The following is a 17,521-nucleotide window of genomic DNA, read 5'->3' as shown; positions in this document are numbered from 1 at the left end:
TTCGCCAACACCTTAAGTTTTTCTCTCATAATCTGTTCAGCTTGAAAGCCGCTAGTTCTAGAAAGGGAGCCTACCTGAAGGCTCGTCATGCATAATGTCAATTTACTGTTTGCTTTGGACAGCCTATGGATCAACGCTAAGTTACCTGAAACCTTCGATACCTGTTTGCTGGTGTCTATTAGCTTTTGATCCATGTGCGTAATCTTTTCTTCGAGCTTGGAAATTCTGTCGTCCAACTTTGAAGTTTTGTCGCGTAGCTTGGAACTATTGCTTAACACCATATTAGTGAATTTGGGAATTTCCCAATTTCCATTTTTGAATACTTAAAAAAGGGGACATGGATAACATGTTTGTTTCTCAAAACCCTATCATATGACCTATCGTTGGAAAGCGCTTGAAAAATGGAATCTAAAGAGCTATAAAGCGCTCATTTTGGATTAGTGGTGTTCAAGTTATGGTTAATCCAAACTTTTAACCACGTGTCCCAAACTTGTGGGAAATTCCCATATTCCCCAATATGGTGTTGCTTGAAAACTTTTGATCCATTCGGCATACTAGATCATCCCCAAATTTCTGTAGATCATCTTTCGTGACGAAATTGTGGCTTATCTTTGATTTTAACTTGCTTTTTCCCATTGAGCTGCACACAGCAAGCGCTGTGGAGCAAAATAAGCACAGAAAAGCAACCGATTCAAGGAAACTATTCAAGCCTAATCTCCTCAATTCTCACACAAGGAACTGAGTCAAAAACATCTAACGCTGAAGAGCATATCTATTGATCTTCTTCTTCGGCGTTTTCTTCCTTTTGACGCTCATATGCGCTTGATCGATCATCTGCTTCGACATAATAAACAGCAACTCAAAAACAGAAACGTAGAGACACTACGATATGAACTTGAGTCTATGTTTCTACGATGTGAGCTTGAGTTGCAAAGGAAGTACCTTTTCATACTCAAAAGGAGATAAGCTTGACCCGGAAGGAGACATGAAGACTCGAGAGGTCTGAGTAGAGGGGAAACGATGCTCATGGATCGATTGGATGTCTCTAGAGCGTTTTCTTCCTCGATTCTGTGGTTTTTCGAACCGGATACAGTGTCGCGTCTTGTTGTGGCTTCGAGGCTCAGCAGAGAAGATGGATGAAAACTCGTCTGAGAGAGAGAAGGATGAAAGCTTTATACTAGACGAAATTCAAGAACTTTTAGCGCACGTGTCTATTTACAACATTCGATCCCAAAAAGCTTGCCGCCTTTTCTCTTGTTGCTTTTAACAAAAAGCAGTAGCAAATGGCCTTTTGTTAACCAGGTTGCCATTGTTCATATTAATCCCTGATTAGCAAACCAATTGATCTCAGTGGCACTCCATTCAAGAGTTGGCAATTTGATTTCAGCTTTGACCGAGGGGGAGGGACCTTTTGGACCCACCTTTCGCTAGACTCCTACCATCTTGGCTAAGTAGCACGGTTAGCAGACTTGAGAGGTTGGTGTGATATGAGAGGGAAAGTTATGTCACATCTAACATTCACTGATTTCCCTTTGAATCATTATACTAAGATATCCCACATGATACAACTCTCTTGGTGAAAGTTCGCTCCATTCGACTCCTCTCATACCATCTAGTTAATACGTCTTACTACACCTTCAAATATTCACTTGAATTTCCTCTTATGGAGGGTCCTCAAATGTGCATTCCCTACCAAAGATTGGATTTCTAGGTGGAGGGATATATCACCAATGTTTCTCCCCTATGTAGTACATGCCTTGAAGGCCATTTCCATTTATTTTGGGCTCGCATCTTTGGCGACATATCCAGAATTGGCTCACTAATGTGCAGATTATTATCTCATTCAGGTGGAAGATCTTTCTCTTAGGAGTTTGGGGAAAATCTACTTATGGAATTTTATTTGTGGAATGGTCATCTTGTAAATTTGGCTTTAGAGGAATCAATGTTTTTCACTGTATTGGGTGACTTCTTTTGTGAGGTCCAACTCAGTGTGCTACACATTCTACAATATTATTGTGGCAAGTGGAAGGATTTGCAAACCACCTTTCTTGCTTTAGAGTCTGCCATCTAAACACAAGGGTGTTTGCAATGTTTGTAATTTTAATTTTATATAAATTTAAACTTTCACACGAAAAAAGAAAAGACATACCCACATTTTTGAATTATGAGTTGTAGCATAGATCACACAATTCTCAACATGCACTATACAAGAAATATACAATGATCATAATTTATGAGCAAGATGATTAACCTATCTCTTGAATCTGCATTCTTCTGAAGCTCTTGGGATCATTTTCTATTGTCTTTGTCTGTCATAGCACATGACTGAATCAACTTGATTTGTAGAGGATAGCATTCTTGGCTTGACTTTTAGGGAAGCCAGGATGGAGCCAGTAGTTTAATGGTATCGATTTTGATTCCATTTTGTGATTTTAGCACTAGACTTTGTTTGGTAGGTAACACATGAATTCTTTGTCATCACTGATGTCCGAAGGCCATTTTGTTGTTTCAAATCTCAAGCATTGGGCTTCCAGATTAAGTTCAAATTCAACTTGCTTTTTTGTGACTATCCAAACTAACTCTCGTATCTTCAGCTCTATTGGTGTTTTCTTTTCTTGTCCACCATAGTTAGCATCACAGCTCACCTAGACTCGCCTTTGATTTTAGGCGAAAGCATTCTTGGCCAAGCTATCTTTTGTACCTCCATTTCATCCTTGCTAGGGTATTTAGCTCCCTCGTACAGAGCTCCTGTGCACTCGATGCTTCTACTTTGGCCATACAAAATGACAATTGAGGATCATGAACAACACAAGTGCAATGATTGTGCTCAAGAAAAGTTTCCAAGGCATATGGGAAGAAAATTGTGGGCAATTCTTTCAAGATGTCCAATTGGGGACCAAACCATCCCTATGTGAGATTAGGTACTTTTATTCCACACACACGCATGCGTGCACGTGCACATGCACACGTGCTTAGTGTATACATACAAATATACATACATACATGCATACATGTACATGAGATGATCTATGAATAGGCATCGACCAGAAAAGAAAGACCTAATTTGTAGGAAGGTCTAGGTGTGAAAGATGAGCTAGAATCTTTCTTGAATGGCCCCAAAATAGCTTCAAGCTTGATGACCAAATATGAAATCTACGTATAATAGAGTGATAGTCACTGTACAGTTTACGATACAACTGGCCACCAATAAAGCTATACTACCAAATTTTAAGAGCCAACTACTATTGTCATTCTTAGGGCATCTTCTCAATGAATCATTGTAGTACAAGTATATTGGAGCAACTCATCATACTCTAGCTTTGAAGCATTGATGGGCGAATAAGTGTACATTGAAAAGCTCAATTGAGAATTGCTTGTTTTATTGAGGTGCTGGAAACTAGAATAAGCAGTCTTCACCCAAATGCATCTATCTAAACCTATGGACAATCCCAAAGTTAAATTTCTACAGCAACAATATGCAATGCACTAAGCTTCCTTGTATGATAGATGTGTCCCATTTGGTGATGAAGGATGCTTTTTGCTAAGTATCCAGCATATCCATGAAGTAGTACAACTTGATCTTACTACTTGATTCCAAATACTATCTTTGGACAAGATCATGAATGGGTCAAAATAGTTTGAGCATTCAATTTTCAATAATCAATGCACAGTTGGAGTTTACCATTCTTTTTCATGACCGACCAATCACTCTTGATAACATAGATGAACCTACTTTGATTAGCTAGTCTAGCTCCTATTTGGCAAATGGGGAACAACCAATCACTCCTATTATTAGCATAGATAAACCTACTGTGATGATCTAGTCTAACTCCTATTTGGCATAATTTGGGTTCATTACGATAATGCTATTGGCATATCAACTCTGCATTAGGTATTGGGGGAATTTAATGTTGGCAAAGGTTGGGGATATGCCTGAAAGTTTTGCGTAGTCCCATTCAAATACATCCCTATATTCTAGGAAAATATCTTTAATGTGTTGAATCTAGGAAGGGGTCATAGCTAGTCTTACATTGACAGTGTTAGATGCCTCCTTGGATCCCAAGTTAGGGTGTTGAATTGGCTCAAGGATGATCTTCTTAGTCTCTACCTATCATACAATGGCTCCAGGTTCTACAATCTCCAATTTGCCTTCTTGGTCTTCCATGAAAATGTTATTCTACTCACAGCAATTCACTTATCTCAATGTGCTTGCTTGAGTTTTGTGACCTAGAAAATATAGATTTCTCCTATCGTGACAAAATGTTAAGATCCATTAGGCTTCTTCCTCAGGAGTGCACGGCTGGGAGGCAGTGCCATCTATTGTATCAATTTTACAGTAATCAAATTTTTGATTCTCCATACTATCTACTTTTCTCTCTTGCATACGAGATCCTGTTATCTGTTGAGCACAGACATTGTATTGTTTTCTTATAGAATTATCCTCTGACAAACTAATATCATAGGAGAACTTGACATACTTGTTAAGGACTTGAAGTTGCATTTTGTTTTTCATGGCATTTGACTTTATATTTGCATACATCATCTGCACACAAACAGGAATCGTTGCTCAAACATCCTTTGTTGGTGCCGCATCACTGTCCCATGATTTCATCCAATATATGGCCCAACTCTTGTCGACTATTTTTCCTAGCTTGCATGCTTTTTGCTTGTCCACTGACTAATACTCTACATCCACCATCTTCATCTGAATGAAGAAAAACTTCAATGTCCCATATGCCACTTCAGCCTTTACTACTTGGTTAACTATTTCTTCAAGGCTTCCCTACTTGTTCTTCTTACCAAAAAAACATTCACCACTTAATAAGTTCTAGCAAACCACCTTTACAATCTTGTTCAATACAGTATTTCAATGGCCTCCACCAAATGATTAACATAACCTTTTTGACTTTCTTGCTTACCTCATGTTCAAGTGACTCAAATGATATCATACCAAATTCATATGCAATGCATACATCCACAAAAGATTGTTTCAACACAAAACGTGATGGATGTGTAATCCCTGTATTTCACTCTGGCTCTTCTAAGATCTTGAAGACTTGGTTGAATATCATTTACGACACCTGTTAAGCACTTGTAAAATCGTGTTTGTTTTCTTAAGAACTCCACAGCGGGTCTCTTACCCTTTGCAAGTTGTGGCTTCCCGCACCCAAACCATATCTCTCTTGCTTTAATAAGAATCTTCGAAAGAGTTGACTTCTTTTTCTTTTGAATATATTCATTATTGAGCCTGACGGATTCCAATATATACTTCGAGTCATCTTTGAATAAACAAAGATAAGTGACGACTCTTGCAAGCTTTTACATGTACTCCTTGGATGGTAAGTTTCCTCTTCTGGCCTCCTCGCATGTAATTCTGCATGCTTCACAGAAGTGTTGCCCATCAATGGGCTCAAACCTACCTACACCTTTCAAGGAATCTGTTCCTAGAGAGCATATACTTCTTTTCATCATCATCCTTATATCTACTCTCATAAAGTGCTGCTTCACGAGCAATGTCAGTTCATCTAAACTCTTTAAATGCTCTAAAGAAGGCCGCACACTTTTGAAAAGTCACATCACATAACACTGGATTGCAAGCATTCTGAATGACATTAGACGTAAAGTAATACCACTAGGAGCTGGTGTTTTGGCCCGCCTTGCATCCTAATATAACTTTCTTGCAAATTGCTCATCAAGCTTTCTTTAATTGGTAAACAAAGAAGCTTAATTGATATGTATTGATGGCACTGAATATTGTGCAAATCTCCATATATACCCTTCATCACCTTCAAAGTGTAGATCAGTGGTGGCGGTTATAAAAGTATCTACAAGAAGTGATTCTGTAAGTTTAGCCTCTTTAGCTTCTTCATCCTTGCTGTCACTGTCATCATCACCCAACCTCTCACCTCATTGTAATTGGATTACATTTTTATCAACTCTTTGAGTCCGAGTTCTTTTTTCTCCTCTTCAAGGTACAGTCATAGCTTTCACACGAGCATCAAACTTAGATGGTGTCTTTTTCTTTTCTTTGCTCATTGCTATCTGCACTTACGGTGGTGATTGGATGGTTGGGACCAAAGGTGAATGTTATACAAAACCCTCAGAAGATCCAAGTGTACCACCATCTTCACCATCTTGAATATTTGGCAATGGAGGTTGGACGGTTGGGAGCGAAGGTGAAGACTGTACAAAACCGCTAGAAGATCCAAGTGTACCACCATCTTCACCATCCTAATATCTGGCAAAGCATCCCATATTTTCTTTAGAGAACGTAAAGCATCACCTATATATGGATACTTTGCAAAATTTGGCACCTCCCACAAGAAGTACTTCTTAGAGTTTGTCCTTAACTTTATCACATGCTGGCCCTTCATATTATCTTCACATATGGCTATCAGGCAGTTCCCATGTGGAAACACATCCAACTTCAAGATAGCTTCGGCACTTCCAATAACTTTCGACAAAAATTTGGGACTTGTCACTTTTGTGGAAGTGACAACAAGGAGGTGATAACTCTTTGGCTTCTCCATCATATACCAAGCATGATCCATGTATTTCTCGTGAATGGGCACCACCATTGCAAATTTTTAAAATTGTAAAACGTATTACATAAGACACCTTAAGCTTTTGTATACTCCCCTCCTTAACCAAAGAATGTAATTTATAAAAGTTTATTAATAAAAACTCAAATTTAGATTTATAAATTTAGATAAAACCACCAAGACATTGCATAGTATAATCACTTTTACTTCTGTAGGGGTTCTCTAAAATATTTGTAAACACCAAGAGCATTGCCTAGTGCAAGGATGGTAAGAATTGGGATGAGTTTTTTTGATGGATGGTGTCCATCAACAAGGCAAGAATGATTAGATTATTGTTATCTAAATTAGTGAAACCACCACGGGCATTGCCTAATGCAATGGCCCCTATCCCATGGTGATGGGAACTCAGAATTACCGAGAAAGTCTTTATTCCAAGGGTTGGGATTCCTTGTTGATAGAAGAGCATCAACAAGGCACTCTCATCCCAAGAGTTAAGATGAGTTTATTCATTTTCATTCATTTATGTGTGAGTATTGTACATAACCGGGGTAAAGGCATAGTGGCCTTTAACCCCCACAACCTCCCACTTAAAGGACAATGTGCCTTTAAAGGGAGAACAACCAGTTAGCATACTATCCAATGCCCATCAATACACAACAATACTTAAACCACTGACTAGGTAGACTCTTCGTCAGCATATCTGCAAGGCTATCATCTATATGAACCTTGACAAGCTCTATGCGCTTGTCCTCAAGTACCTCCCTGATGTAATGGTACCTGACCTCAATGTGTTTGGTCTTTGCATGAAAGACCGGATTCCGTGCTAGCTGAATAGCACTCATGGAATCACTATGCAATGTCGGTACACCTGTATTAATCCCCAAATCTTCCACTAGCCGATTAAGCCATATAGCCTCCTTGTAACCCTCTGTGGCTGCAACATACTCGGTCTCTATGGTAGACAAATCAATGCACTTCTAGGCGTGAGACATCCACAACACTACACCACTTGCAAAGGTGAATACATAACCAGAAGTGGATCTCCTACTATCCACATGCCCTACATAGTCTAAATCTATGTACCCAAGTACACGCATCTCTCCTCTGCCAAAGCAAATGCACATCTCCTTGGTACCATTCATGTACCTCATGATGCACTTAACTGCCTCCCAATGCCTCTTTCCTGGATTAGCCATATATCGGCTAACAACTCCCACTGCAAATGTAATGTCCGATCTAGTAGCTATCATAGCATACATAAGACTCCCAACCACTGATGCATAAGGAACCTTGGCCGGGGTTGCAAAAGCCAAGGTAGACGAGGCAAAATTGAAGGCTTTACGAGCACGAGAGCAAGCTGAGGTTGTTGAAAAAATGGCCAAGGAGGAAAGGCATGGAAGAGAAGATATAGAATAGCACATCAAGCAATTGCATTAAAGGCTTAAAGACGTTAGAATGGATGGGGACAATGTGGAGGAAGAGTTAGTAAGGATGAGAAAACATTTTGAAGAACAGAGAGTCGAAAAAGGGAGGTCTTTACAAACAGATCTACAACATGTAGAACAAAATGAACATTGAAAAAGATAAGATGATTGAGGGACTGAATAAGGAGAATACAAAAGCCAGAGCACCGATGCAAGAGCTATGAGAGAGCTTCAAGGCTAGGAAAGGTTGCAGATGGGATAGGGAGAGCAACCACAAAGGAGAATATAATGTGGCAACTCTCAAGGCTAGGAAGAATGCAGATTGAGTAGAGAGCAGCCATGGTAACACAATGAGGCTCTTGATCAATGCTATCCTAGTCAATAACAATTTTGGCTAGTAGCCCATATAATTAATAGATATGCTCCACAAATAGCCTTGCTAGTTCTAGACTTTTAACCTCTTCATTGGTTGGAATAAAATGAACCATCTTGGTTAACCGATCCAAAATTACCCACACAAACCCCTCTGTGTCCTATGTAATCCAATAATGAAATCCAGGAAGATGCTTTTCCATTTACAAGGTGGGATCTCCAATGGGTCTAGAAGACCTGCTACCTTACCTTAAGGTGTTCAACCTTATTGACCTAGCATTTTTAACACTTTAATACATAATCTTGGACGTTCTTATCTATTCCAGGCTCAAAGAATTGCCTCTTCAAAAGCAAATATGTCTTCTCAATTCTTGGGTGTCCAATACTCAGACTATCATGACACTCAAAAAGAATTTAGCACCTAATGCAATTATTATCTAGGACACATACTTCACCTTTGTAGAGCAAGTAGCCATCCTCAATAGTATATTTTTCCACTTAAGTCCTATATCACCAACCTATGGTGTGTCACTATTTCCATGTGACTCCTTAGTGAAAGCTCCTTAATTAGTTGGATTCATGCTCATAATTGCTTTCCATATTTCAAAAAAGTGAGGATTAAAATCACATTTTTCTTTTAAGGACTCTAGGAAATCATTTTGAAATTGAGTGATATTCAATTCATTAACAATTGGCATTCAGCTTAGAAAGTCTCCTACCACATGAAACCTCCCCTTTCAATATGTCCATTGGATATCAAACTCTTTCATTATTTCAGTCTATGTAGATTTTCTTCCTTTAATCTCTAGTTGATTGCAAATCCACTTACTACTTTCTTGATAAAAAATGATCTCAAATTTGGCACCATACAAATAGTGCATCCATTTCTTTAAAGCATAAACTATAGCATACAGTTCCTTCTCATATGCCAAGTCATTTCGTTGGGCATGGTCTAACCATAAAAATAGTGCCTCCATTTCTTTAAAGCATAAACTATAGCATATAGTTCCTTCCCATATGTCGAGTCATTTTGTTGGGCATGATCTAACTTCTTACTTTCAACAGCCACTAGTTGAACCCTCCTCCCTAACAACAAAATCATTAGCATTTGTTTCAACCACAAATGGTCATTGGAATCCACTACCTTGAAGATAAAATTGACTTTATAGCCACTTTTAATTTTGTAAAGCTTTTCTTTTGAGATTCATCCCATCTAAAGGTACTTCCATTCCCCTTAGGCTGATTCGTCACTCATTAGAACAATAATCTTAGCATGGTTTTGTATGAATCTCCTATAAAATCTATACAAATCTAAGAATATTTGTATGTGTAGCCAGGAAATGACTCATGTGTCATGGGGGGCTTGAAGGAATGCTGATGGAGACTCTACTCCAAGCTACTCTGGATTGAGAGCAATGCATGCAAATGCCATCTACTAGTGTCACTCTAGTGACTTTCGGCTTGTTGTGATGTGACTCCATGAAGAAGAAAGGGGGTGGAGAGATGGGAAAAAGAAAGGAGAAGGGAGGGGCAGAAGAAGGATGAAGAGGGGAGAGGAAGTGGCAATCACAAGAGCACTATAATGGAAACAAGAGAACACTCAAAACAACTCGTGGAAAGAGAGCTTGTATTCCAAACTTGTGCAAACAACAAGTGAAGACCAAAGTCAACAACTTGGCCTTTTATACCCGTCACCTTTTGAAGGGAAAACCAACCCTATTCTCTCTTTGCCGCTCTCCCTCCTCATTCTTTTACTATCCTCTTGGGCCCATCTAGCTCCAATGCACACTCCTAGCTTCCACAAACTTGCCACCATTATCAAATGACATTGTTAACCAATGTGATTAACATGCCCCCCTTCTTGATCTTGATCCAATACCATGGATTGTGCAAAGGTCATGGTGGTTGCAGTGTTATTGATGAAGATCATGTAAAAAAGTGTCCTGTTATGCTCTTGTCAGAACCTTCCTTGGCTACATTATTGCATAGGGATATAGTGGATCCTTTATTGTGGAACTATGGTTGGAAGGATTGATAAGTGATTCTATTGTAACTGGCACTTCAGGGAATGAGCAATTGTAGTGGTAAGACGTTTTGGTGGAGTGATTTGAGCTGAGTACTTATGACCATTCAAAGAAATTCATACCCATACCATAGACACACATAGAATAGAATGATCCTAATGCATATTTTTTTATTCTCATGTATGACACATGTTGAGAAATAAAGAAATATGCTCTCTTAACCATGAAAATGATATCTGATGGGTATGATACTTTGCATAGGCATTAAAGTGAGTACCCTACAAATAATTGTACAAATTTGATGCATGCACATAGGATAGAAGTACTCAAAATGTGTTATTTTTCGTACTCATCTATGACTCATGGTGAGAAGTAAGAAAAGATGTGTGCCCAACCATGCAAATGATATTTGATGGGTAAGATAATTTGCACAGCCATTAAAGTGGGTAAGAGTAAAACCCTAAAAAATTATCATAGCAACTAAAGACATGCACATACAATAGAAGTATCTCAATGCATATTTTTGACACTCATGCATGATGCATGGTAAGAAACAAGGAAATATGCTCTCCCATCCCTACAAATGATATTTAGTGGGGGTATGATACTTTGCACAAGTCTTAAAGATGGTAAGATTAAGACCTTTGCAAAGTATCATACCAATCTGAGAGATATACATAGGATAGAAGTACAACGATGCTTATTTTTTCATACTCATGCACGACCTTGGTGCAGAACAATAAAATATGTGTGCCCAACCATGCAAATGATATCCAATGAGTATGCTACTTTGCATGGGACTTTAAGTGAGTAAGGTTAAGGTTCATGCAAAGTATCATACCCATACAAGAGATGCACAAAGGATAGAATGACCTTGATTAGTATTTTTTCACAATCATGCATGATGCGTGGTGAGAAACAAATTAATATGCATGGAAATGATATTTGATGGTGGGTATGGTAATTTTGAGAGGAATTAAACTAGTTAAGTGTAAGGTCCTTGTTGCAAAGTATCATACCAATTAGAGAGGAACATGTGATGTAGAAGCACATTGATGCATATTTTATAACACTCATGCATGATGGGTGGTGAGAAACAAGGGAAAAAGCACATCCAACTATGTATTTAATGATATCTTGAATGGGTAGAATACTAATCATGGATGTAGGGTTTAGGGTTTAGGATTCAGGGTTTGGGGTTTAAGGTCTAGAGTTTAGGATATACCGTATAGGACAAACTAAGTTAGGGTTTAGGGTTTAGGTTTTAGGGTTTTGGATATAGAGTTTAGGGTTTAGGATTTTGGATATAGGTAGGTTTTAGGATTTGGATATAGGGTTTAGGGTTTAGGATTTAGAGTTTTAGATATAAGCTTTAGGGTTTAGAGTATGGGGTTTAGGGTTTAGGGTTTAGGGTTTAGGATTTAGGGTTTTGGGTTTTGGGTTTAGCTTATATGGTATAGGATCTAGGGTTTAAAATATAGAATATAGGGTTTAGGATTTAGGATATAGGGTTTAGGATTTAGGATATAGGGTTTAGGGATTAGGGTTTACAATATAAGATGTAGGATTTTAATTTGAGGATATATGGTATATGACTAATCATTTAAATTGGTCTAAGAAAGTCTAAGGGTTTTACGTTGAGAGTATGGGTATAGGGTTTTAGTTTAAAGGTATAGGTTATAGCATTTTATGACTAAGAATAATCATTTTGGTCTAAACAAGAAGAAATAATATAATTAAATTTATTTCTATGATTATAGTTTATGTGTATACTTATAGTTTATAGTTTATGTGATGATTAAAGTTTATCGTTTGTGAATATAGCTCATAGTTTATATTGATTATTATAGTTTAAAGAGAATAATTATTGGATATACTTTTAAGAAGTTATCTTCTACATAAATATTTTTATATTAAAAGAATCTATATATTTTTAAAGTTACTACTTATGGAAATTTATCTAAAAAAAAGGAAAAGAAAAAAGGAGAGAGGGAAAAAAGGAAAGGGAAAGAGAGTGGAGAGGGGAATTTTACTACTTATGGGAAAGTAAAAGGAAGAGGGGAAAAGGAGGGAGAGGAAAGAGAGAGGAGAGGGGAGGGAAAACTAGAGAGGGAGGAATGGAAAGAGAGAGAGGAAAGGAGACAAGATAAGGGGGGGAGGATGTAGGGTTATGAGAAAAATAAGGGAGGAGAGGAGAAAAGACCCTAATTTCTCAAATCCTAAATCCTCCTATAAAATGTGTCCTCCATTTCATTCATTCTCCCCTCATTTTATTGAAGTAAGGAATAGAAAGAGAGTAAGGAAGCTAGAAATTCAGTCTACAAAACATTTTCTACCCTTATAAAACTTTCTCCAAGTACTTCAATTTCTTTCCTTATTAGTTTCTTATTTAAGTTTTGAAGTTCTTTCTAAAAAAAAGAAGAGAGAGAAAAGAGAGAGAGAGAGAGAGAGAGAGAGAGAGAGAGAGAGAGAGAGAGAGAGAGAGAGAGAGAGAGAGAAAGAGAGAGAGAGAGAGAGAGAGAGAGAGAGAGAGAGATTCTTTTAACGTCATAGGAACAATCCCAAGAAGCCATATATGACTTATCCGACACGATTCAAGCGAGCAATAGGAATCAAACACACACACACCACGACACGAACCAGATCCTCAACCACCAAGACCCACGCGGGTTTTACAAAACTTGGTGTGTGTGTGTGTGTGTGTGTGTGTGTGTGTGTGTGTGTGTGTGAGAGAGAGAGAGAGAGAGAGAGAGAGAGAGTTTTTCCTCCTAGAGTACAGTCTTGTTTCAAAAGCACTTTTTTTGTGTGTGCAGATTGGATTTGTGATAGAGTCGGTGATATTTTATTAAATAAAAATTTAAGTTTTTAGTTTCAAATTTCAAATGTAATTTTTTGGAATTTGAAATTTGGATTCTATTTGTTTTCAAATAAAAATTTTAAATTTCTAGTCTTAAATGTTGATCTCCCAACATATGCTAGTTGGTTAGTTATATTTCAACTAAATAGTTAGTATGTATTTAAAAGTACATTTATTTAAATTATATTTGAAAATTTATTTCAATTTTAATTTTTATACATTTAAAAGTAAATATACTTTTTAATATATGCTAACCAAAATTTTCTTTAATTAATTATTATATATTTAATGTAATTTGCTTAGCTTATGTTTTAAAATATAAATTGAATATATATTAGTGTGAATTAGGATTAATTTATATTTAATTTAGAATATTGACTATGATATTAGTAGTAATAGTAAATTAACTTAATTTAGATTCATAAAATTTAAACATATTATCTGTAATTAATTTACTATTAGGATACTATTAGTAGATTAGGTAGTATTATATTAGTATTAGGTATTTAATTTGTTTATCTGTTAGTATTAGTATATTAGTTTGCTTAATATTATCATATAAGAAGATTAAACCAAGTGAATTGAAATTCATCAATCTAATTAAAATTTTAAATAAAATATTTTTTTTAAATAAGGTATATCTAATTTAGGTTAGAATTAAGTATATTTAAAAGTATATTTAATTTAAAATAATAAAAAATATATTGAGCAGATATTTAAATTACTTCATATTAGTACAAAAAATTTTAATCATTTTTTTAAATACGTGCTCTTCATTTCTTCACATGCAGGTTTAGCCTCTACATCAAGACCACTTATTGAAAAATGTATACATGATCACATATAAACATTGATTCATAACAGCTTCAAAATCATAGAATATGGTCTCAAAATGTGGAGCTTCATGCTTCAGAGCTTCAAAATTTGAAGAGAACCTTAAAATCACAAGGATATTCTTTAATCACAAATGTTCACATGTAATTGTATGCTTGTAAATATGTTCACACATATATAATTATATGCTTGTGCTCATACATACTTATACAAAAGAATTTAGAGTTGTGAACCCCAGCACATAAACACTTTGAACATATGTTTCAATTATATATAAGAACAACTGCATAATCATTTAAATGTATACATAAGCATTTAACCTTTACCACCTGTATGAATAAGAATTCAAAAGAAAAAGCACATACATTTATGACCACCACTAACACCTCAACTTATGGACATATATACCTGAACATGAGCATATAGTTATGCACATAAGTGTATTGGACATAAGTATACTTATGCACAAAATCATTTAAAGTTTTGAACTCCCACGCACAAGCATATTGAACATATGCTTAACTATTAGAACATATGCATAAGCATATGCATATATATATTCATACATATGCTTATATGCTCCTATGTGTAAGCATATTGAACATATGCATAACCATAAGATCATACCCATAAGCATTTAACCTTTACCACCCCTACACATAAAGCCCTAAAGGTTTAAACATATGAGCTAAAAAAGATAAACTTGATTGAGTGTGTGAATGTATAAACATAGGCCCAAGCATATGAGCAGATCATCATTATAATCTTAGTGAAGAATGCATACACAAACATGATGTAAACATTGAATATAATAGCTTTGAAATCATAGAATATGTTCTCAAAATTTGGAGCTTCATGCTTTAGACCTTCTAAATTTAAAGAGAGCCTCAAAACTACAAGGTTATTCTCTAATCACACAAGATCGCATTCTCTAGCCAAAAATAACTTTTTTTGCATCAAATTTGAATTTCTTTAAGGAGCCACATCCTCTCAACTCTTCATGCATGCATTCATATGAAAATATCAATCAAATAATCAAAATTATTTCAATCAAATAGAATTAGTTCAATTACAAAGAAAATGATCACAAAAGAGTTCATTTCCTAAAGCTAGCACCTATATCAGTACTATGGTCATGTCCTTGTACACGTGTTAGCGCAATCCCCTCCTTGCAAGGGATAGCAATAGCAATGGACTACATCTACAAGTCCACATATTCCAAATTTCCAAGCACCTCTATCCCCACATGTCCGTCATTAGTGGACTCCTCCCTCTCTACTGCATCCTCCGATGCCTTCTTAATCCCCTCTAATACATCCTCCTCCACTACTTCCTCCTCCCCTCCTCTATCCCCTTCCCTACATCCTCCACTGCCTCCTCCTTCCCCCCCTCTGTTTGCTCCTCTCCCTCCCCCATTGCCTCCTTTATTGGTGCCTCCTCAATGGACTTTTTTAGTGAGAGGAAGAGACACTGTCTCAACATGTCCACCACATGAGGATCATGGAAACCCTAGCTACGCATTGAATTAAAGTAGAGCAATAAATTAACAATGCACACAATAATATCAAAAGCACATTGCAATACACATTAGAACACATATAACAAAATTGAACCCTAGGGAGTACGATACAATGAGCATGTTTGAAGGCATCTTGAAAGGTGCGGTTCATTCCCTTAGCCATCTTCAAGGCTGCCTTCTCAATGTCCTCTATGGAGGAGCCCTATGTGTATAGTAAAGAATAATTAGAAGCAATTCCTAAGGTTTTGAAAGTACTAAAGGAAGATTATTGCACTACATGGCTATTTCAAAAGATGTTGCCCACACCAAATGACATGCCTGCATCAAGGGATGAAGCCAAGAAGATGGTGAAAAATGTGGGTATGGATTATAACATTATTCATACATGCCCAAATGATTGTATTTTCTTTTCTAGAGAGCATGAGAGAGAGGTCAGTTGTCCAAAGTGTGGGGTGCTTCGTTATAGGTAGGACTTGCAGGGTGAGAAGATCCCACTGAAACTCTTGAGACATTTTTTATCATTTCAAGAATCCATCATATGTTAAGATGCATGTCCATTGCTGAGTTGATGACATGGCATGCTACACATCGCTCCACAGATGATATTTTGTGGATCCCTTCAGATTGTGCTGCTTAGAAGCACATATATAGCACGCGGCCAGACTTTACTTTTGAGCATTGTAACTTGTGTCCTGGGCTGGCGATGTATGGCATGAATCCTTTTGTATTACACTTGACATCTTGATCAAAATTGACGATAGTTTTGGTAAATATAACATCCCACCATGGATGACAATTAAACAGGTACATGTTAATAAACTTGCCCTGCTTGTGTTAGGAAAGTACAAGGCGAGGGAAATGGACGTGTACATGGCACCATTGATAGAGGTGCTCCAGATCCTATGGAGAGGCATCCATGTCTTTGATATTTGTAGAGCTCCAAGGCAAAAACATGACATCTTGATTAGGGGAATTTTAATGTGGGCAATGTATGACTTTCTGGGATATGAAGAGTGCTAGGGTACATGCTTAGTAATATATGCATGCTTAGTGATGTTTTTATTTTTATTTTACCACTCTATGCATGCCTTAAAAACTTTTTCATTATGTAGGTCTTCAAACAACTGAGTACCATGCTTGTCCTATTTGTGGCAATCATTTGGATGCACAACACTCCAAAAACCTTCAAAAAGTGGTGTATGAAGTTCATACTCGATACCTTTCACCCAAGCATCCTATATGTAAAGGAAAACTTCGTCATATATGTACGAAAATGAGGGCAAGTGATTGGATTGAAGCTTGGACAGACTTAGGGAAGAAAATTCCACTAGGTATGAAGAGGCTATCAATATTTCATGAGCTTCCTTATTGGGGTCAATTATAAATCAATCATCTCTTGAATCCCATGCATATCTTCAAGAATGTGGGGGCTTCTATTTAGGCACGTTTGGTTGGTGACAAAGACACAAGGGTAGTACAAGAAGACATAAAAGAAATGAAGAGGATGTTTGAGATGTGGCCCCAAATCCGTGATGGCCGTGTTGTTCTCCCAAAAGCATCGTGGATATTTTTAGCAAGAGAGAGGAGATCACGATCAAGAAGGATGTTACCACTTTTTGGACACCGATGAGACACATGCATTTCTTGAAAGGAGCATTTACACGAGATAATAAGCTTAGTGGCCTCAAGTCCCATGATTGCCACACATTCTTATAGGTATTCCGCATGTTTCAAAAATCAATATTAATACCCAAATGCTCTTACAATTGCCATCATTGATTTCTCTAACCCCTTTCATTTGTTGGTACATACAAATAGTTTATCCTTCCAATTGTGGTGAAAGAATGCTTGTCAAAAGATGTCAGAAATGCTATCTATAAGATCAGTGCCATTGTCAGGTATATGTTCTTTATATCACATCATCACATTTTATTCTATTTATTTAAAAT

The 17,521-nt window shown here is 36.9% G+C and overlaps 1 protein-coding gene across 1 annotated transcript in view; it reads left to right on the top strand.

The window, feature by feature from the left end:
- LOC147602581 (uncharacterized) overlaps nt 1–13,211 on the top strand; it is a 117,139-nt gene extending 103,928 nt beyond the window's left edge. Inside the window, exon 7 of the mRNA XM_086797856.1 lies at nt 13,176–13,211. Within this exon, the coding sequence (XP_086653982.1) occupies nt 13,176–13,211 (36 nt within the window). The remainder of the gene's footprint in view (nt 1–13,175) is intronic.
- The last annotated feature ends 4,310 nt before the right edge of the window (nt 13,212–17,521 follow it).

Source organism: Cibotium barometz, unplaced genomic scaffold (genome assembly GCF_041138505.1).
Source record: "Cibotium barometz isolate CiBa-2024 unplaced genomic scaffold, ASM4113850v1 ctg453, whole genome shotgun sequence".
NCBI lineage: Eukaryota > Viridiplantae > Streptophyta > Polypodiopsida > Cyatheales > Cibotiaceae > Cibotium > Cibotium barometz.
Note: the sequence above shows the minus strand (reverse complement) of the source record. Positions and strands in the feature narration are given on the sequence as shown.